Raw genomic sequence first — 23,632 nt, 5'->3', positions numbered from 1 at the left:
AAACTGACTTTTTCCATGCGATGTGGTATGATCTTGCTTTGTTGGACGGGCTTACCTAACTAACAGTGCCATAACTGTTGACGACCAAATTGTGCAGCCAAGCGCATCGAACAGTATGGATGGCGTAGTGTGCAACTCAAACCATAGCCATTGTATTGCAATTCGTTTGTCATTTGTAGCTGACACCATTATGATAAGATGCTTACAGTGCCACACTGAGCCTATGTGATCATGCATTTCATGTCCCTACAAAGTATTGTAGCCACATTTTTGTACGATTTGACAGATTCCAGCTGTGGCTCAAGGGTATTATGTATAGTCACACAAAGTAACGTCAGGCATGCTGCAGGCAAGTCTTTTGGGGCCTCACTGTTGATGCTGTATATTAATGATCTGGCAGACAATATAAGTAATTACCTCAAATTGTGCAGTTATAGACAAGGAAGTACAATCTGAAAAAAGGTACACAAGTATTCTGTCAAATGTAGATAAGATTTCAAAGAGGTGCAAAGACTGACAACGTGTTTGAAGTGTTCAGATATGTAAAATAGTGCACTTCACAAAATCCAAAAACTAGTATACTATGACTGTAATGAGTCACAACCAACTATGTGTGACAATTTTTGGAAACACAAAATGGATCAATTGGCTGTAAGCTTCACTTGATCCATGGGAGAGCATCATGGAAATGCTGGATAACTTGAACTGACAGACATTATCCCACAAAATATTGCTTATAAAAGCTTAAGTGAGAAATCTAGGAATATACTGTAACCACACTACATATCATTCCTGTAGAGACTGCAAACATAAGATTTGACTAATTACACACTGAGGTGTTTAAGCAATCAGTTTTCCCACACTCCATACACAAATGAGACAGGAAGAAACCATAATAGGTGGTAGAATGGGAAGCACTTCACAACTGTTTGTAGTGTGTAGGTGTAGATACAGAACAGTGCAGCACTGAATGCAAAATATAAAGGTACCTTCATCCATTCAGTGACAGCCAGTGTGGCAGAACTGTATCACGTTAGATGGTTGTAATACTGAAATTACTCGAGGATTAGAAACTTGTATTTTGAGGTACTAGTTCACTTAGTTATGGATTTAAAACATCACTGCTACATAACAGAATAAGATAAAAAAGAGAACTGTCAACAGCCATAAGATAGATAAAAAGGCCACATATGTTGAAAGCAATAACACTGATGTTGTTGACAACAATACAGGTGATGGGCAAAACAGTTCTCCAACTCTGAGACCAAAGTTTATATACAAGGGGAAATGGAGGACACTGAGGAATGAAATAATAGGGAAAATACCTTCATTGCAGTTCTGTCTTCACCTTCAGTTTTTGACACTCCTGATCGTGGTCTTATAGTGACTTCACTTCTCACTGTTGGTTCTGTATTGCAGCATCCTTTTCTAGTATTTTTGTGTCAATTTCTAAAGCAGGGGCGTTTCGGGTAAACCTCATATGTACTCAATTTACTTAGAGGCATAATTGATATTCATGGCAAAATTTACACATTTGCTGTATTTTTCCTTTCTCTCTTAATTGAATAACCTGTTTTTTTTCTACTAGCCATTTCAATAGCTGTCTCTAAACTGACAAAAACAATTTTCAGTTAAGCTATTGTTCCTGGAATGAAAAATTTCATCTCCCTAGATCATAAAAATTACAGTAGTTTCAGTTAGTTGTATAAGCTGATTGTACATCATAATGCTAACAGAAAGCTTAATTTTTGCTATTAGAAGGTGAACTGCATCACTGCAAAACAATATGAGAATATAAGTTTAATTTTAAATGTAAACTAGTATCAAAGGAATCATAATCTTCAGCACCGAACAATAAAATTGTTGATCAGGTGGAGAAAAGCTACAAAATCTCTTTTCTTTCAGAACTTTGACTCCATACCACATGTAGACAAGGAGAGAGTATCCTACTATGGTGGATCTGTATCATTAGCAGATTACTGTCCATACATACAAGAATTTACGTGGAGGTCTAAAAATGTGGTGGTCAGAGGTTCGCATTGCCAGTATATAGAGAACAATCCACGTAAGTAAATGTTATCTGTGTTATTTTATCTTAAATAAAATATGACAGGTATTTGAGCATACCATTTGTAATGTAATGCTTGTTGTATTACATTTTTATGTTGCACATCAACAAATATAACCAATTTTTGAAATTTGAATGTAATTGGACAGATAAAAAATGTATTCGTTAAGCAGCAGCAGTGGAAAACATACATAAAGGTTAACAAAATTTGCAAGCTTTCAGAGTTAGTAACTCCTTCTGGCAAAAGGGTTGAAGGGGAAGGAAGAGGAATGAAGGAAAAGGACTGCCAAGGTGTAGGAAATGGGGAGAGTTCTGAAAAGTTGTTCAGAAACCCGGGTTTGTGGAGATTTACTGGATAGAATGAGAAGGAAATACTGATTGCTGGGGACTGCACCAGATGATATTTGAAAACCTGAGAGCTTAAAAGGTGTAAGACAGGATAATAAGGGAGACAAAGATTAACGTAAAAAAATCATCAAGAGTTAGTAAGAGTGGGAAGTTAAGGGCATTGTATGTGGTAGAGTTGGAGGGCTGGGAAAAATAGACAGATCAGAAAATATAAGATGTAGCTAACTAAAAAAGGCTAGGTGCGTGGTAAGAACCAAGTATATTTTATGACACCAGTTCCCGCCTGTGGAGTTCTGAGAAACTGATGTCTGGGGGAAGAATTCAGATGGCAAGTGTTGTGAAACAGGCACCAATGTCATGACTGTCATATTGTAAAGTGTGCTTCGCAGCAGAATACTGTGTGTTGCCAGTATACACCCTGTGTCTATGTCCATTCATCCTAACCGATCAGTTGGTCATAGTTGTACCATTGTTGAGGCCGAACAGTGTTTACATAACAGCTGGCACACGACATGTGTTGTTTCACAGGTGGCTCTCCCTTTGATAGTATATGTTTTGCAAGTTACAGGGTTTGTATAGGCGTCAGAGGTGCATGGAGCAAGTCTTAACAGTGCAGCTGGTTACAGGGGTAGAAGCCTTAGGGTAGAGAAATGGATGCAGAGAGAACATGGGGTCTGACCAGGATATTGTGGAAACAGGTGTGGTGGGCAAAAGTCAGACATACCGAGGCTGTATGCAAGGGAACATTTGATTTGGAAATACTGGCAGCTGTCAAAATATAAATACCAGGCGTACCGGTATGAAATGAGCATCTTTTTGTGAAAATGAAACACTAATTTTGAATTGAATAGTAAAAACATTTTATTCAAAGTACTTTCTATACATTTTGACCTTTCTGGCAATTTGTGGACACCACGCCAATAGAAATGTTCGTCTTTTGAAGCAAACCAATCCGATGCCCAATTTTCGACTTCTTTGTAGGAATCGAAGTGTTCGTCAGCCAATTGATGAAAACAAATGGTAGTCGGAAGGGGCCAAGTCTGGTGAATATGGCAGGTGGAGTAGCAGCTCCCTGCCAAGTGTTTTGATTGTATCCTGAACCAGTTTTGCTTTGTGTGCAGGTGCATTGTCGTGTAAAAAAATTACTTTGCCATGTCCTCTGGCCCGTTCCAGTTTTTTTTTCGATCAATGCATAGTTCTAATTAATCATTTGCTGTCTGTAGTGATTAGTTTTCACAGTTTCACTGGGTTTTAGAAGCTCATGATACACCACACCTTACTGATCCCACCAAACACAGAGCACTGTCTTCTTGCCGAATCAATCTGGTTTTGCAGACGATGTTGATGGTTGTCCCGGATTAACCCATGATATTTTCCGTTTAGGATTCTTAAAGTAAATCCATTTTTCATCGCCAGTAACAATTCGATGCAAAATTGATTTCCTTTCATGTCTTTGAAGCAAAATTTGACAAATGGTTTTTCGGTTTTCCATCTGTCTTTCATTCAGTTCATTTGGTACCCATTTTCCACACTTTTGGATCTTTCCCATAGCTTTCAAACGGTCAGAAACTGTTTGTTGTGCAACATTTAGCATTGCTGCCATTTGCTTCTGACTCTCAAAGTCATCCAATATTGCTTGCAATTCGGTGTCTTCGAACTTTTTTGGTGGTCTTCCACGTTCTTCATTTCTTACATCAAAATCATTGTTTCTGAGGCTTTGAAATCATCTTTTGCATGTTGCTTCTGATAGAACATGATCACTATATGCGTCGACAAGCATTCGATGCGACTCTGCACCACTTTTTTTCAAATGAAAACAAGAAACTAATGCTTTCTGCAAATCATCACTTTCTGGTACAAAATTCGACATTGTTAACACGATGAGAACATATGCTGTTGTTTGTTTCATGACTTGATGTATACTAAATATCTTTGGCAGATGCCATACCAACCAAACAAAAAAAAATTTAAGGCTCATTCACAACAAATGTTCCCTATCGACACATTTGTATCTTAACGCTCATTTCATACCGGTACACCTGGTAGTGTTGTTTGTTAGTAAGTTTACTGTGAACAGAAATTTGTAGTCGACCCTCGGTGAGGAACAGGTCAACATCAAGGAAAGTCTCATGGGATACAGAATAGGACTATGTGAAATATAATGGAGAGAATGTATTTAGAGATTCCAAAAATTTTAACAGCTCTGAGGCCATATGGCGAAGGTGTCATCACTGTAGCTAAACCAAACCATGATTGTAACCTGCTGTCTGCAGAACTCCATGCTCTTCATTCCCTAAAAAATGACGACTCCATCCTTATCCTCCCATGCCAGCTATCAGACACCTCTCTGTACAGCATCTGCCCACAAGATCCCATCTCTGCGATACAGACTGACCTACAGTCTCCGCTTAGAACCTCAGGCCCCTCACAGAGACTAACACCTCAATCTACAGAACTTCCTACTCGACCCAAACCGTGCACCCTCAGCTTTTACCTTTTTCCTAAGATCCACAAATCCAATTATCATAGCCATCACGTAGTATTTGGCTTCAGAGCACCCACTAAACATATGCCTGGCTTAGTTGATCAACACCTGCAACCTGTAGTACAAAAACTTTACTCCTATATTAAAGACACCAACCATTTCCTCTATCATCTGAAATCTGTGCCCATCCCACTCCAATCGTACAACTTTCTTGTCACTATTGATGCCGCCTCCCTTTCAGCAACATCCCCTATGGACATGGTCTGTCTGCTGCTGAACATTATTTTGACCATTGGCCACCCGGTTCCAAACCTATACTGTCATTCCTGCTCACCTTCATCAGCCTTAATGCTTACAAACAAAGATCTTACCATTGAGAGCCAGACTTACAAATATACCAGGGGCACAGCCGTGTGAACCAGGATGGTTCCTTCCTATGCCAACCCTTTCCATGGGTCACTTGGAGGGAGCCTTCCTGGAATCCATGAGCCTTCAGCTGCTGGTATTGTGTAGATACATTGATGATGTCTTTGCCATATGGACTCAAGTTGAGGCTGACCTGTTAAAATTTTTGGAATATCTAAATACAATCTCACAGTAGTTTTTTATATTGTTCTATTCCGAATCGGTGCCCACTTTCCTTTACGTTGACCTCATCCTCACCGAAGGTCAGCTACAGCTGCAGCTGTTCACATTAAACCTAGTAACAAACAAAAGTATTTACATTTTGACAGTTGCCATCCTTTCTATGTCAAATGTTCCCTCCCATAGAGCCTTGGCATTTGGGGCAAGGTATTTGTTCAGACGCAGATTCTTTACAGCAATACACCACCATTTTCACCTCACCCTTCACCGGACATAATTACTCCACCACCATATTTCAGGAGGAGAGTTCCTGGGACATCACATCCATTCCTGGTACTGCTAATGCCACTCAGTATTATCCTGGTCTTGAGTGTATTAATCAGCTACTTCAACAAGGGTATGACTTCCTAAAATCGTGCCCTGAAATGAGGTCCATTCTGTCAGGCATTTTGCCCATCACACCTAGAATAGCTTTATGCCCCCCCCCCCCCAATTCTGCAGATTCCAGGAATATTTTGGTCAGACCTATGCTCCTTCTGTACCAATTTCCTTACCGTATGGCTCCTACCCCCTGTGATCAGAACCACTGTAAGACTTGCCCTATGCGCTCTTGTAACAGCATCTATACCAGCCCTGTAACTTGGGGAGAGCCTCCTGTGAAACGACATGTGCCATGTTCCGGCTGTTAAGTAAACACCGTTCAGTCTTTTACACTGGTATGACTACCACCAAGTTATCAATTGGGATGAATGGACATACACATAGGGTATATACTGGCAACACACAATATCTTGTTGCAGAGCACGCTCTACAACATGACAATCGTGACCTCGGTGCCTGTTTCACTAAACATGCCACCTAGATTTTTTCCTTAGGCACCAGTTCAGTTCCATAGAACTCTGCAGGTAAGAACTGGTGTTACAACATGTCCTTGGTTCTCACCACCCACCTTACTGTAAATTTATCTTAGTTTATTCGGTCTCAGCATTTCATCTTGGTAACGATTTCTTTCTTCACTCCTTTTTAGTTTTACATATCTTTTATTCTCTGAACTGTCTATTTTTCCCCAGCCTCCACCTCTTCCACGTACAATTCACTTAGCTTTTCAGTCTTACTAACTCTTGCATGAATGTTTTGTCAGTAATTTCTGGCTTGCTTACTATCATCATATCTTCCACTTTCAAACTCACAGGTTTTCAAATATCATCTGGTGCAGTCCCCAACTATCGGTCTTTCCTTTTCAACCTGGATGGTAAGCCTTCCTAACCTAAGGTTCTGGACGACTTGTCCGAGCTCTACCCTTTTCCTAAAAACCTTGCCAGTCCATTTCCTTTATCCCTCTTCCTTCCCTTTTAATCCATCTGCATGAGCCACTGGCCTCAAAAGCTCTCATTTACCTAACCTTTAAATGTTTTCTCCTGCCACCATTTGGTGAGTAAATCTTTTTATCTATATTGTTTTTATATTTGGTATAAGAAAGGGTATTTTGTTTCAATTTGCTTGAGCTTTCTTTTGATAGGCTTGCTCACTATTTGCAGAGCCCGAGAAGAACTTTGCCTTAGAGAGTTATGGACCTGATTCAAAATGCTTTGAACACACTGACCAGATGTGGGAAGAGCGATCATGTAGACAGGTCCGTCAGTGGCAACATTGGGGATCAGGTTGTTATCAGTATCTTTGTCGTGGTGGTCGACTGCATATATTGGTGAGTAAATATGAACATATGAAAAATTACTGTGTGTAATCTATACAATGAACGAGTTTAAATAACATCAATATCTATTTTCTCATAAAATGAAATAGTGCAACAAGGCTGAAGCCATAGATATTAAAGAACATGTATTTAATATCTCTCATCAAAACATTAGGAACCCCAAAATGGGTGAGCCCCTAACATCCACATAAGATAACGGAAGGTGGATAGAATGTCAGTAGGTATATTGCACTTATCAGAATATCACATTGAAGTCACTGACATCAGACAGATACGTCTTGAAGGGTGCAAGCCAATAACATACTCCTCTAAAACCATTAAGACCCAACAGAGGAGTGCTGTCGTAGGTTAATGAATATTGTGTTGAACAGCTCTTAGAATGCTGTACTACAGCAGTGAATTAGAATACATACAAACTATGAGTATATACAGTTTACAAGCCATCAAAGGAAACATCTTAAGCTTCTTAAAGCAGGTAGTGACAGTTAATTGGTGAAGCGTTTCTTGTGGAGATTTTAATGTCGATCTTGTTACATAGTACTAATCTATACCACCTATAGTGATTGATGCCAGGTTAGGATTATTTGCTGCAGAAAAAATTCCTACAAGAATTGAAGGATATAGTGCAATGACCATTGACAATTTGTTTTTAGGTGCTATTACTAATGCAGAGGTAAGAGTGACTAAAATGGAAACGTTAATAATAAAATATGTTGACCAGTAGGTTCAGATCATAAAACAAAAATTTCTATCACAGAATTATGAACAATGACTTAGTCACAGTGTTTAGAGAGGAATTATGGGAAGGATGCTGGGGGAAAATGTATAAATCAGTGTAGTTGGAAAAAATTTAATGATTTCTGAAGCATATTCATTCAGCACGTTGAGTCTTATTTTCCACTGAAGCAGACAAGGATAAAATTGGACAGAAGCAAGGGTGAGGGGTGTATAACCCCAAGGATTTAAGTATCCAGTGCTAGGAAAAGAGCACTCTACCTAGTGATGAGGTCAGACTCTAGTCAAGGGTAAAAACTCAGTTACTGCCAGTGTTGTAAAAACCTGTTATTAAGAAAGCAAGACATGTGCACTAAGGACAGTTGCTATTCTCCACATGGCAGAGATGCTGGGTTGCAGATAGGTACAAGAGGTTATTCTGTACTGGATTTTCCATTGTTTAATGTAAATGAAAGTGAGTCAGTAGAAAATAGATTGCACCCACTAATAAACAACCAAATAATTACATTGGATTTACTTGTGCAGACACTGCATAACAATATTGTTACATTCAGAGAGCTCAGATCAACATTGAATGTTGTAATAACTATTACATATTTACATTGAATGAAATTACACCATATATGTTTCACTGACCATACTGTTTTTTATGCAGGTGTCTAATTACACATATACTTGTTATCATGAAAAACAAGAATTGCCCATTCAAATAAATGTAGATGGCTGGTTGCATAGAGGGGCCCTTGTGTGCCCTTCTTGCAAAGAACTTTGTGAGGTAAGCATAAAGAAATTTCACATTGCACATACATTTTGTTCCTCATTTGCTGGTGATAATAGGGTATCCCACAACTGTAGAATTACATTAATAGTGAACGAGAAGTGTCCACTGTATAAACAGTTCATCGGCATACTAGGTTTGATTAATGTAAAATTATATTCAGATATATATCATTGAATGTTGTGCATATACACAAGATTTGTACATCAAAACTTGGTTCAATTTGCAGTGACATGAATATTTTATATACATAAACCTTGTGTTTAGGTTATGATATTCTATCATGCACACTGAAGAGGTTTAAACATCAGAACTGGTCATGATGATAAACGACTTGTCCATTGTAACTGTTGTTTTACTATTGCACTTGTATTTGGTGATGTGTGACTGGACTGTACAAAACTGTGAGCTCTGCTCAAATAAGAATTACCTCTTGCATAAAAATGTATTTATTTTCTTTATGAGAGAAAATTTAATTAAATAATTTAATTCATCTAATGGGATATGAAAGAAATGTCATTTGTTCAGATGTCTTGTGATTGATATCCCATTAATGGCCTGCCTTGTTGTCCCAAATAAATCAGAAACACAAGGACTAAAGCAAAAAAAATTTCAGGTAAAACCCAGCAACTGAAGTTTGTAACTAACAGATATAATTCATTTTGTTGGATGATCTACTGATATTGTTGATAAAATCAGTGGTGTCGTATTACTGTTAAGATATGTTTACATTTGGTGTCTATACAGGATGTTCAGATAAAAGTATCGAATACTTTGAGAGGTGGTAGTTCTCGTTGAAACAAGAAAAATAAGTCCAACAGACATGGGTCTAGAACCATATACTTTCTGAGATAAGTAAGTGTTTACAGGAAGGAATGCAAAACACTTGGTTGCGGATAGTGGCACAATTGTTTCATTGGAGCTCTGTCATACGTGTTGGGAGAGGACTGTGATGTCTTACTCCCAGTACTCTGCCTACCTATGTTAACCGGGGACCGAGAAACGACGGAGAGGCTCCGTCCCCGCCGCAGCCGCAGTGGTCCACAACCCCACAATGTCTACCGCAGTCCACTTCACCCCTCCGCCGCCCCACACCGAACCCAGGGTTATTGTACAGTTCGGCCCCCGGTGGACCCCCCAGGGAACGTCTCGCACCAGACGAGCGTAACCCCTATGTTTGCGTGGTAGAGTAATGGTGGTGTACGCGTACGTGGAGAACTTGTTTGCGCAGCAACCGCCGACATAGTGTAACTGAGGCGGAATAAGGGGAACCAGCCCACATTCACCGAGGCAGATGGAAAACTGCCAAAAACCATCCACAGACTGGCCGGTTCACCAGACCTCGACACACATCCGCCGGGCGGATTCGTGCGGGGGACCAGGCGCTCCTTCCCACCCAGTAACCTGTGCCTTAGACCACACGGCCAACCGGGCGGGCCTGCCTACGATTAGGTGGTCTGCAGTCAGTTGTGTGGTTCAAACTCATTGTAGACTACATTTTTTGTCATGTTTGTGTGCCTTATTGTACAGTACTTTCAACCCTGTTTACATATCATGGTATTTTGCCTTCTTCCAAATGTGGATTCACGTAGGTGTTTAGAGTTATTGCGCTGTTTGTATGTACAAATGGTGTAGTACATTTACATTTTCTCTCTTCCACCACTTGTTAGTAATGGAAGCCTACTATTCGACAAGTGAAATGGTGGATATGATATTCTGCTACGGTTTACTAAATGGGCATAACCTACAAGCCCATCCCCTCTACGATGAAAAATATCTACAGTGCAGACTGCCCTCTGATAAGCTGAACAGTAGACTTTTCCAGCATCTGAGGGATACAGATATACCCTTGCACCATGGCCTGCTCATTCCCCAGATCTCAATCCCCTAGACTTCCACTGATAGGGACACTTGAAGGGATTGGTCTATACCATGCTAATCAACAATGTGTGGACACTATAGGGTCACATCTTCAGTGTGTGCCAGCAGGTACAACAACTGGGTATATGTCAAAGGATGCATCATTCCTTATGCCAGAGGGCAGAGGGGTGCATTGTCATGAATGGATGCCACATTGAATACCTCCTGTAAACTTATGTTTATCACAGAAAGTATGCATTTCTGGACCCATGTCTATAGGATTTATTTTTCTTGTTCCAATGAGTACTACCATCTCTCTAAGTATTTGACATTTTTTTTTTAACACCCTGTATACATTTTAAGTTAGTCTGTCTTGAACATTTCATAAGTGTATTACAGGCAGTTCATTTTGTGAGCCAGCAGATTTCATTCTTATGCATGACTGCATTAATGGAAGTGGATGCAATGCAGCATGGATGCATTAAAATGCATAGCCAGAGACCAGACAGACAAGTCATCCAACCTTTGGTAGACCGCAATTTACTCATATGCCGACTAGGAATAATGCATCTTGTAGCCTGTAGAAAAGGCTCTAGGTGTCAATAAGCAGCTGGCACATTGCCACAGCATGCGATACATCTGATAGCACCACATTTCACAGGAGATATGTGTATTTGTAAAATCTTCACTGTGTATAGGGTCTTGTCCTATCTGTCACTTATCACAGGAAAATTTCTAATGATTTGCTTCAAAAACTGAAAAATCTGTATCTCTCTCTTCAGTCTTGGGAACAGATGAGAGAAAATACAGAAGAGATGGAATAGCATATTTTAACAGATAACATTTGTGGACCGATGAAAATCCCCGTTCAGGCCAGGCATCAACAGTTGAAACTGTAGATGATGACAGGTAGGTCAGTAGGACTCTAGTTTCCCATTTCACTTCCAGCACTCTACACCTTCTCGTTAATCAGTATGTGGTCCCCATTGTTGGATTTGGCCTGCCACCACTTTTCAAATTTTCCAGTAGTGTGAATTGTGCAGGGAAGGTCACCCAATGTTGTGTATGTTGCACCATTGTGCCTTTCCACCTTATCACCCTTCCATTCTAATAAGGTAGTATGCCCAAAACCCAGAATGGTAGCCATCCTTCTGTGGGGAGGTGGTCATCAAGTACCTGACAGTGGTAGCCCCTGACCATGCAGAGACTGCATTATTGGTGCTTGAGATGGGGACTCCAAGTGACAGATTACTAGCCAGGTAGCCGTCGCTGAGGCTGGCTGGCGCCCATGGGAAGAGCCATTTGGATTGGGTGGCATCATGGCAGATGGCTTGCATGTGAAGCAGATGATGCTTTCTCTCACTGGTGGTCATATTGCCCCACCAGTCATGAACTGCGATCTGGGCAATAAAACTTCTATTTTGGAAGCTTTTTTACATTAATCATCCATGAAGACGAATGCCTCACCAATATGCTGCTGATATGATCACACTATCGGTCGGAGGGTGGCATTCACGTATCGTACAGCCATTACGACGCCTTCTTTGACCACCAGTGGCGTACGTTGGCGCCGAATAATGCCACCCGAAAACATCAGGCACCCTCCACCTTGCTGCACTTGCTGGACAGTGTAGCTAAGGCATTCATCTTGTATGGTTGAAGGCATATGCGACACTCATCGGTGAAGAGAACATGATGCCAATCCTGATCGGTCCATTCGGCGTGTTGTTGGGCCCTCTGTACTGCACTGCATGGTGTCTTGGTTGCAAAGATGGACCTCGGCATGGACATCACCCTCGGCATGGACATCGGGAGTGAAGTTGCAGATCATGCAGCCTTTTGCGCACAGTTTGAGTCACAACACAATGTCCTGTGGCTGCATGAAAAGCATTGTTCAACATGGTGGCACTGTTGTCAGCGTTCTTCTGAGCCATAATCCATAGGTAGCTGTCATCCACTGCAGTAGTAGCCTTCGGGTGGCCTGAGCAAGGCATGTCATCGACAGTTTCTGTCTCTCTGTGTCTCCTCCATGTCCAAACAACATCGCTTTGGTTCACTCAGACACACCTGGACACTTCCTTTGTCGAGAGCCCTTCCTGGCACAAAGTAACAATGCAGATGCAATCGAACCGCGGTATTGACCATCTAGGCATGGTTGAACTACAGACAACACGAGCCATGTACCTCCTTTCTGGTGGAATGACTGGAGCTGATCGACTGGCAGACCCCCTCCATCTAATAGGCGCTGCTCATGCATGGTTGCTTACAGCTTTGGGTGGGTTTAGTGACATCTCTGAAGAGTCAAAGGGACTATCTACAGGAGTTCTGGGAACCAGGATAATGCAAAAAAAATTTGATGTGTGTGTATGTTCCAGGAACATTTTTCAGTATCTAAAGAAGATTGGGTGAACCATTACTTCTCCCATTCCACTTCAACAAGTGTTAGTCAGATTTATTAATCAACAGAGAGCCTAGTTCTGGATGCATAAAAGGGAAAGAAGAAGCATATATTAATTTATTTATTAATATTTATTTATTTATCTTTACTCAACCATGGATCATCTCACAATGATATAGGGTTTGTCAAGGTAATACATTGCCAATCAATATGCCAAAATATAACACACTGCATATAAAACATGCTTAGAGAGGATGCAAAGGGTAGACTATGAGAATAGGACAGTTGGTCAGCTGAGACCCTGATTAAGGAACCATCCCAGTATTTGCCTTAGCAGTCTAGGACACCCACAGAAAACCCAAATCAGGATGGTTGGGCAGAGTAGCTCCATCCTCCTGAACGTAGTTCAGTATCCTAACAGCTGCACTGCTTCACTCGGTAATTCTCTAGACATCTGCTGATGACTTCTGGGTGTCCAGTCATGTGCAATGTGAAACGTAATTCCACTCTTCACTGACACTTCACACTAAGATACCCACTAATGACCACTGAGAAGATGCCCTGTGCCTCAGTTCCAGACTCCATATAGGAATGTGTACTACTGTATACCTGAAAAACTTAAGCCAAAAGACATTACCATCATGTGTTATACATCTTGAGACATGATCCTTTTGAAAGCAGTGAACCATAATCATGCACTGAAATGTGACAACATGCTGTAGTTACCCCCTTACATTGTTATCCATACTCAGAGTCCTTTAAGTAATCTTTAATGGTGTAATATGCATTATTTGTGAACAACATTGTAGCTGCCTTTTTAAACAAAAGTGCTTTAGTAATCTTTCTCCCTTTCTTTGTCAGCTTATTACGCAATTTTATCCCCTGATACAAATGCTGTTTTGAGTTTTTTTGTTTGTTTTCCCTGGGAAAACGTAACTCCAAACTGACTCTTGTTCCATGATTATTTACAGAACTATTGTATGAGTGCAGTATTTAATATGTTCCCTGATACACAGCACAGATTGGCATACATACTTAGTGCAGTAAGAATGCCCATTTTTTTTAAATATATATAACTGTTTACAATGAGCCCGGTTACTGCTTACAGTTATTATCCTTATAACTGTTTTCTTGTGTGTCCCTGTTTTGTGCCTTCAATCCTCAGAAAAGAATCCCATAACTAAGAACTGAGAGTATGTAGGCATAGTATGTCATCACAACACATAATCTGTTACAAACTGATGCTAACACCTTAAGAGTGTAGCATGCTGATGACATTTTTCTTTGCTTTGCCTTGCTTTGTATGTTCACTCCAAGTTAGCTGACAATGTTCATTCCTAAAGACTTCGTGTTTACTTCACAACCTATAGATTTACCATATGTGCTTAAAATGCCAAAGTTACTATTTCTCTTTATGCTGAAATGAATGCTGTTCATTTTCTATATGTTCAACATTAATTTATTACATACTGGCCAATTGTAAACATCCTTGAGGGTTTCATTTGCTTTCTCTAGCACAGGGCGAGGCATAATATCAAGCTATTTTAAAAAGCACACGAATTGAGCTGCATCGGAAAGAGGTGGAGGGGATAGTGTCAAGTTACTTTTGGCGCAAAATAGCATTTAGTCATAATGGAGCGGTGGACCCTACAGCATAGTGCGTATGCTGTAAGAGCATTTTATTAAATGGAGATCGTACCAGCTAGCATGTCGTGCTTCCCACAACCACTTCAACATTAATCAGAATCGACCGGTGCCATCTGCCTGTGCGATTAATAAGTGGGTTGAGAACTTTGAGCAGACAGTGTCAGTGACAAAGAAGAAAACTGGGAGACCAAAAACTGTGCACACACCTGAAAGCATTAAATGTGTAAGAGTTGTCACTGAGAGAAGCCCTCATTGCTTAGGCCATCGGCACAGAGCTACACTTGGGATTTCAAACAAAATAGTAAAAAGAATTTTGCACCAAGATTTGCACTTTCACCCCTACAAAATCCAAATGGTTCACACCCTTAAGGAAACAGATTATGTGAGCTGAAGCTGGTTCTTCTTAGAATTTCTGGACATGATTAATCAAGACAAGGACATTGTAAACCATTTTTGGATGAGCGATGAAGCCCACTTCCATGTCTCCGGTTATGTGAACAAGCAGAACTTTCGATTTTGGAGTGACGTTAATCCTAGGGAACTGCATCAGCAACCATTGCACTCTGCAAAAGTTACTGTGTGGTGCACCGTGTCTTCATTAGGGATCATAGGGTCGTACTTTGTTGAAGATGGCCTAGGCAATACTGTAACAGTGCCTTCGCAGAGGTATGCGGATATGTTGGAAAGCTTTTTTGCTCTACAACTTGCACACCAAGAAGTGAGCAATGAGACGTTTTTCCAGCAGGATGGAGCAACCTCCCACATTGCTCAAGTAAGTGTGAATATTGCCAATCATTTGTTTCCAAATCATGTGATCTCCCGAAATGGGGATACTGCATGGCCCTCTCATTCACTGGACCTCACAACATGTGACTTTTTCTTGCGGGATTATGTGAAAAGCAAAGTTAACTAAGATAACCCTCCTCAAACAACTGAAGCTCTGAAAGAGCAGATCCGATAGGAAAATGTTCAAATACCACTGGAAATGCTACAAAATGTGACGAGTCACTTCAAGGTCTAGCTGGAGGAACTCGTGCATCTAAACAGACGCCATCTTACCAGAGTTATCTTCAAAAAATAACCGATGTTTTACTATTGCAGAAAACACTTTCTCATGTATTTTAAGATTATGAAATTAAAAAAAAGTTTTAACAAAGTATTTTTACTTAACAGCCTTTTAAAAATCAGTCTTTATTATGCCTCATCCTGTAGAAGTTCTGATGTTTTATCAGTGACTGTGATGATGTCATAACCAAAGTAAACCTTTTCTCCATGTCTTACACTGTCTGGAAAGTCATTGATATATATTAAGAACAGAAACAGACCCAATATACTACCCTGAGGAACACCTGTGTTTACATATTCCTTGTCTGACAACTGTTTCACTAAAGATTTATCATCAGCAGATATGTGAACAATCTCCACTTTTACAACCTGGTTTCGAAGTAAGGCTGAAACCACTAATTCGCTGCTCCTCTTATACCTCAAATTTCTATCTAACTCAATAGAATTTTATGGTCATCAGTGTCAAAAGCCCTCGACAAATTTAAGAAAATGCCTATAAAATAAATGATTGCACCACTTTTGTGGTGTCTGCAGTGGGGAAAAATGATAAAGTGTTCATTAATGTTAGCAGTATTCATTTAGACATATCATGTAAGCTGATTTGTTCCACATCATTTCGATAAAAGAATCATTCAAATTGTAGTTAACCATGCCAAAAAAGCACTTCAAAATGATTTACGGAACATGTAACTGACTAACTAACTAACTAACTAACTTACTTAGTGAGGGCAACACTTGTGCATGATTTAGGCGCTCTGGGAAAACACTTGAACTACAGAATTCATTTATTATTTTTGTTAATGGGGCTTGTACACTATCTATGCATGCCTTGAGAATAGAGACAGGAACCTCATCTGTGCCTGCTGACTTAATTTTTAATTGTTGTAATGTCTGCCTCAGTGCAAGTTCGTTGTGGGAAACATCATCATTGTGCTTGCTGTGTAAGTCATTATGAGTGCTACATGTGTTTTAGGAAGATTTTGCTGCAACTTCTACACAGTACCAGTAATCATTTACAAAATTAGCAATTTCCTGAGGACTTCGTATTATTCTATCCCCATCTTTGAAATGTATGTTTTGTGCTTGGTCTGCATTTTCCAGGTTCTTGTTTTATAGTGTCCCACACCACTTTGTTTTTATTTTCTGTATTGTATACTAATTCCTAATTGAAAGATTTGTTGCAAGCAGTACCTGTGATGGCACTCGAGGAACTGTGGATTAGTGCAGTGCTTTTGGAAGAACTGAGAAATTTAAGTATCCATCTATTTTACTTAGCTCTGCCAGTAAACAAGGCAACTTTTGGAAATTCCACCTCAGAAATATGTGCAAAGTTTGGAGAATGTAGCATCTACAGTGTTTTCCATGTATGCTTCATGCTGGGTTTATTTGGCAACGCCCTAGAAAAAGTATATATGTTACAGTCTGAGAAAATCCTTTCATAGGCCTGCAGTTTTGCAAGTTTCACTCTGCCTGTCTTTAGCTTTACTATCTGACAGTAATTACTCGAAATGCCAAGATCTCTTACAAATAATTTACAATTTTCCCTGTCAGTGTCCCTAAATACGTTGTCTAAAATTGCAGCTGAGCTTCACGAAACCCTCATAGCAATGTTTACCATTTGCATTACGCCAAGAGTGCTCAAATTGGTTAGGGCATTCTTACTAATTTCACCCTCAATGCCTGTGTTATGCTATTATTATGCTAGTTTTGTGAGTTGAGACCCTTTTTCATGACTTCAGTTAATTTGTTGAGGAAAGTGTCCACATTGCCACTAAGTAAGTGATAAACACACAAATGATCAGCTTTTTATGCGTATCTAGCTTTGTCTAGCTTTGTTACTTTAGTGACTGACAATTCGAAATGAGTCTCTACACAAATTGTTGTCAGATCTTCTCTAGCTTTGAAATGTGTGCCACCGCTGATATAGATTGACGATAACATTTAAGCAGACCTATAATAGCAACTTGCACATTCATATCAGATAGAACTATATGCCACAATTCGTTATCTCTACACCAGTGCTCCATAATGCTTACTACCATGCTGCACAAAGACTGTAATTCAACTTCAAGTTGGTGTACTTTATTTCTAATGGACTGCTTATTTTGATGAATAATAGGTAATTCTGAGAAAATTTCTTTGGTGCTCACAAACTCTAGTATGGTACAGTCTATTTTCTGTATACAAGATGCAGAAGTCCCTAAGCTGGTTGAGATACTTTTAAGTAAGGGGAGCCTGTAGTCACGCTATATCCTAGAAAGGCCTAATTTTCGTACCTATGATAACAAATATCTGACCATATGTGGCCCCACACCCACCCATTACACTCTCACTAATCAACTCTGCCGACCTCCCTTTACCAAACCTATTGAGGTGTAGGCCATGCCTAGTGTAGCCCGTCTATCGATAGTCCCCACCGAAACCACAGTGATGTGTGCCTGGCCAGCAGCCATCAGCGCAGTCTCCAGCTCCACATTAACACGCCTTACAGCAAAGGCGAGAAGAGGCCGGTTGTGCTGCTTGGAACCTACATCCTTCTGAATCTGCTTGGTGTATTCATCTCTTGGTCTCTCTCTACGATTTTTACCCTCCACGCTGCCCTCCAGTACTACATTGGTGATCCCTTGATGCCTCAGAGCGTGTCCAGCCAACCGATCCCTTCTTCTAGTCAAGTTGTGCCACAAACTTCTCTTCTCCCCAATCCTATTCAATACCTCCTCGTTAGTTATATGATTCACCCATCTAATCTTCGGCTTTCTTCTGTAGCACCACATTTCGAAACCTTGTATTCTCTTCTTGTCTAACCTATTTATCGTCCACGTTTCAGTTCCATACATGGCTACACTCCATACAAATACTTTCAGAAACGACTTCCTGACACGTAAATCTATAGTCGATGTTAACAAATTTCTCTTCTTCAGAAATGCTTTCCTTGCCATTGCCAGTCTACATTTTATATCCTCTCTACTTTGACCGTCATCAGTTATTTTGCTCCCCAAACAGCAAAACTCCTTTACTACTTTAAGTGTCTCATTTCCTAATCTAATTCCCTCAGAATCACCCGACTTAATTTGACTACATCCCATTGTCCTTGTTTTGCTTTTGTTGATGTTCATCTTATATCCTCCTTTCAAGACACTATCCATTCCGTTTAGCTGCCCTTCCAGGTCCTTAGCTGTCCCTGACAGAATTATAATGTCATCAGCGAATCTCAAAGTTTTTATTTCTTCTCCGTGGATTTTAATACCTCCTCCAAATTTTTCTTTTGTTTCTTTCACTGCTTGCTCAATATACAGATTGAATAACATCGGGGAGAGGCTACAACCCTGTCTCACTCCCTTCCCAACTGCTGGGAAGTGAAATCCTTACACAGAGGCTCCAAACCCTCAGTCACCTGATCCAACCCAGCACTCTGCTGGTGACCTGATACTCCTCCACTAACTTCTCTTGTAACAGAGAACTTACACCTCTGCCATTACTGCTGCCTAGCAGCAGTAGTCTCTTCTTCCTAACATTAGTATTATTTCCAACATTCCTAATCATGGTCAGAGTCTGCTGCACACATCTTTGTCCTGCCTAATCTTGATGCTCCTTTCTCCTCAACTCTCAGCAGAAAGCTTTTGCTGGCGCCACAACGAAATTGTCAGAGCGCTTCCTCCTCCTGCAAGCACTGCTATCAACTGCCAGTCCCCAACCGAACTCCTCACCACTGGCTTCCTTCACCGTCACCAGCTCTCCTAGCTTGCTCCAACTGTGCCTGCAGGGCAAATATCTATCTTCCCTTCCTTTTCCTGCTGTATATTTTGTAGTTCCAGAAAATGGTCTGAGAGATCTCTCCTGAGTCATCCCCACTGTATTATCCCCATGTAACCATTTAATAGCTGCAATCTGGACATTTGTGTGTGGCTTGCAAATTGGAAATGATGCTGTTGAAATAGCTTTTAAGAGATGACCTAAGGAAACCCAAATAATTTATGACACTTTTGGTCATCATTAACCAAAGGTAGCTGTAACACAAATAAAAGCATGAAGTGTGGTATACACGTATATTAGGCTAGAGACACTTATTTAAAAAAAATACAGCAACAGATTAACTCTACCATAAAACTTGCATTTTAACAATATAGTGAATGTGCTCCCAACAAGTGTGAACTGGTATGGCATATTATCAAATAATAAAATTCCCAAACCAGCTCACAAGATGTACTGATTGACCCATAAGTAGAGAATAATTACTTCATGACCTCCTGAAAAGTCTGGAACCGCGCGCCCGCTACGGTCGCAGATTCGAATCCTGCATCGGGCATGGATGTGTGTGATGTCCTTAGGTTAGTTAGGTTTAAGTGGTTCTAAGTTCTAGGGGACTGATGACCTCAGATGTTAAGTCCCATAGTGCTCAGAGCCATTTGAACCATTTGAACCTCCTGAAAATAGCTGAAAAACAAATCATCTGTGCACTGACGGCACAACTCTGCTTAACACATACCATCAAACCACAGAAATAAATTGGGGAAACTCGTGAAAAGTTAGTACTAGTAATTAACTGATTTTCTTGTAATCAACTCTGAAAAAAACACAGGCATTAATTGTGGGAATAAAATAAAGAAGTACAAAACAAATAAGTAAAATTGTTAGGCTTTCATTATTATTCCAAATTAAACTGAGAGAAACATGGTAGCTATTCGCCAAGAGAATAAATCATCTGTGTCATCTCTTGTGAAAGCTGACAGATTCAGTCATTAATGAGTATCTGAAGATGGAAGATGTCTCTTTCAGTAACATATATTCTATTGTCTATCAATATGGAGACATTCCTGTTGCATCTGTGAAATTCAGAAAACTTAAATAAAGCGTAATTAGAAGAATTAACCTATTTAATCCCAAGGAACATACTGCCTTCCCTTTATCAACCAGAAAATACTGATTGTTGTAAACCTATGTCTATACAGCATTACTTTATTAAAAAAATGCAGCTTAATTGAATTTTTGACACCAGTGATAGTATCTACCAACACAACGGGGGCAGAAGCAGCAGACTGGTCCATTATATCCTGAAATAAACACTTGAAAGATTAGAAATACACACAAAATACATGTTTAATTATTTTAATAAACTTCCAAAATCTGCTTTGTTGTAGCCCTATACTATTTTTATAGCTAAAGTGTATGCTTGGTTACTGGAATATGCATTTTAAAAGGTAATGGAATGTTTTGAAATAAACAATTTTTGTAATAGATCTTAAGACTATTGATAAATCAAATTAGAATTTACTTTTTTGTTACCTGGAGGTCATATTGCTTCACCATTTTATTATGGCAGATGATGTAGTAATATAAAATCATATCATTACAGGAACAGCTAAAAGATATCGGAGAATACTGCAAATCTGAATCACAACCTCCTCAGTGGCTCACATATCACAAGGAAGAACTGACCTGTGGAGGTGTTAAATTGCATGCATTCCAGAGTAGAAGTATGCAACTGTTCTTGCTAGTGCTGATAGCAGCTGTCAGATGGTAGAGTTGCTGACTTGTTGGTCTGATGATGCACAGAGATTGAATTCTAAATATGCATTGTCAGTGATTGACTCACATTGTGCCTCTTTTCTGTGGACAGTCACACAGAGGCCAAGAATGTTGTCATTGAATGTCAGAGGTGCTATGAATTAACTGTCTTCTTAGCTGCATCCTTCTTGGCATTTGTAATGTGACAATACAGTTAGCTCCTATGGTGTTTTTACTGTGATTGTATTCCATACATGGTGTGGAAATGATATTTTTATTGAAAATATGGTCAGATGTTACCTGTAAAAAATTAAAATGTTTCCTGTTCTATTTACATAAGACACTTTGAACCCGTGGCACTTTGAACTGAAATGGACCATTTCTATAAAAATTACTTATTATAAACTGTATGAAGAACAGCAAAAAAAACCACTATAGTGCCATTATAAGTGTGTGCTATCAAATCACAATCCTCCCGTCCATGTACTTACTTTATGTTTGATATTCTGTAAAATTTAATGGCTGTGAATATACAAGAATGGATGAAGGAATGACTGCAGTTAACAAACAAACATGCCTAGGGGAAACATGTTCTTTTATAGCCTGAATTTTTTTCTTTTGAAGATGTTTCATGAAAATACCAAGATTAAGGTAAACAATGTTATGCATTAGCCCATCAACAGAATACTGCAGCGTAATTGTAGAAAAGTAAGTTGTTTTACAAGAGGTACTGTTGGCTGTGTTTTGCGTTCCAGAGAGAATGAGTAAGTGTTAGTAACTTTTCCAAATATGTAGTTAAATTTCATACTTGCTTAATAGGAACTGTAGTATAATTTATTTTTTATTTGTACTCAGCAGCAATAAAAATAATACTTTTGACCATATAACCATATACTCTGCTCTGGAAGCAGCCATGTATCTGTACATGTAATGTTTTTCATGCTTATTACATTTAGCAGTATGAAGACATTGAACAGATAGCTTACATACTATTATGCCGATAACCAAGAAAATAGTCAGAAATTGAGTTTCAAAGTTTTTGTGATTATTGTCCACATTCATCACTTAGTTCTAAACTGTACTTAATATTCAAAATATTTGTTATTTGTTACACAGCGTGTAAATAGATGCTCAGTTGTCAGATCTCTCTCTCTCTCTCTCTCTCTCTCTCTCTCTCTGTGTGTGTGTGTGTGTGTGTGTGTGTGTGTGTGTGTGTGTGTGTGTGTGTGATTTTTGTACATGTTCATTTATCAACAGATTTTTTTTTTATTTGTATAAATAAATATCAGTTTGATGTGGGACCACTGGCTATGTCTGTTGGACAGAATAGATTTTGGCAAGTGTTTCGTTTATTTCCAGAGTTTTGTATTTATTTAAAAAGGAATCCAATTATGATTACAGATTCCTGAAAAAATTTGAAACTGAACACAAAATGCCTTCATTACAGCTTTACGTTCTTTTGTGAGTTTGAGACTAATTTCAACTCATGTATAATAAAAGTAATGCAGTTGTATCCTTAGTATTCATTTTTTCCTGAGGGAGTGAATAGTACACACTACTACAGGCTTCAGGTATAAAAAATTATACTGAAAAACTGCCAACAAACTGTTTGTTATTGGATTCAAAATGTCCAAATTGTAAAATTCATGTAAAGCAATTCTTGTTCATGTAATGTCCAACTGACAAAATTACTAAAATTACAGTGAAGAATCCTGTCCAAAATTATTTTTATAGCCACACACATATTGTGTGTAGTTAACTCGGAAAAATTATCTTTTGACCAGGTGGCAGCACTGTATTATAACTGAATTGTATATGCATGAAGATTAATTCCAGTTTTACATACAAATATAACATTCCATCAACTACTGCCAATGTGTTGGTTTAAAGACATCTTGTGACTCAGGTTTACCTATGTATTTGGAATATTACAGAATTATTATGTTATGTGTTTTCCTTTTATATTCTACTGAATATAATTATTATATTCTTATAATTTTAAGTAAGAAATTGCTTCTGAAGAACTTTAATTTTACTAGTTATTCCAACTATATCTTATTTCTGTTGTACTGAAACTTGTTTTACAATTACCAAAGATTACTATTTAAGTGCACTTAGTACAAGACTTTTAAATTATATGTGAAAAATAATGCCTTTTGTATAAAATCAGCTCTCCATGCATAGAGAATTGTATCAGTTTTTATGAATAAATATTCTTTTTATCTAAGAGAAAATATATTAGATAAACAAATAATGAAACTGGATATTATTTATTGGTTCATTATCCCTAGAGTATAAAACACTCGTAAAATTTATGACTGAAATTGGTCCCAATTCATGGTTCCCACCAATCTATTATTGTCACTATAGGGTGTAAAACAGGATATTTTGTACTTATTTTGTATGTGACACACCATTGGAGACCTCATAATTGTGATTAACTG

The 23,632-nt window shown here is 39.0% G+C and overlaps 1 protein-coding gene across 1 annotated transcript in view; it reads left to right on the top strand.

Moving 5' to 3' along the window:
- LOC126260152 (leishmanolysin-like peptidase) overlaps positions 1-23,295 on the top strand; it is a 613,327-nt gene extending 590,032 nt beyond the window's left edge. The window contains exons 11-14 of the mRNA XM_049957411.1: positions 1,906-2,065; positions 7,025-7,191; positions 8,591-8,710; positions 21,037-23,295. Coding sequence (XP_049813368.1) covers positions 1,906-2,065; positions 7,025-7,191; positions 8,591-8,710; positions 21,037-21,204 — 615 coding nt within the window. The 3' untranslated portion in view covers positions 21,205-23,295. The remainder of the gene's footprint in view (positions 1-1,905; positions 2,066-7,024; positions 7,192-8,590; positions 8,711-21,036) is intronic.
- Positions 23,296-23,632: the final 337 nt, after the last annotated feature.

Source organism: Schistocerca nitens, chromosome 5, assembly GCF_023898315.1.
Source record: "Schistocerca nitens isolate TAMUIC-IGC-003100 chromosome 5, iqSchNite1.1, whole genome shotgun sequence".
NCBI classification, from domain to species: domain Eukaryota; kingdom Metazoa; phylum Arthropoda; class Insecta; order Orthoptera; family Acrididae; genus Schistocerca; species Schistocerca nitens.
Note: the sequence above shows the minus strand (reverse complement) of the source record. Positions and strands in the feature narration are given on the sequence as shown.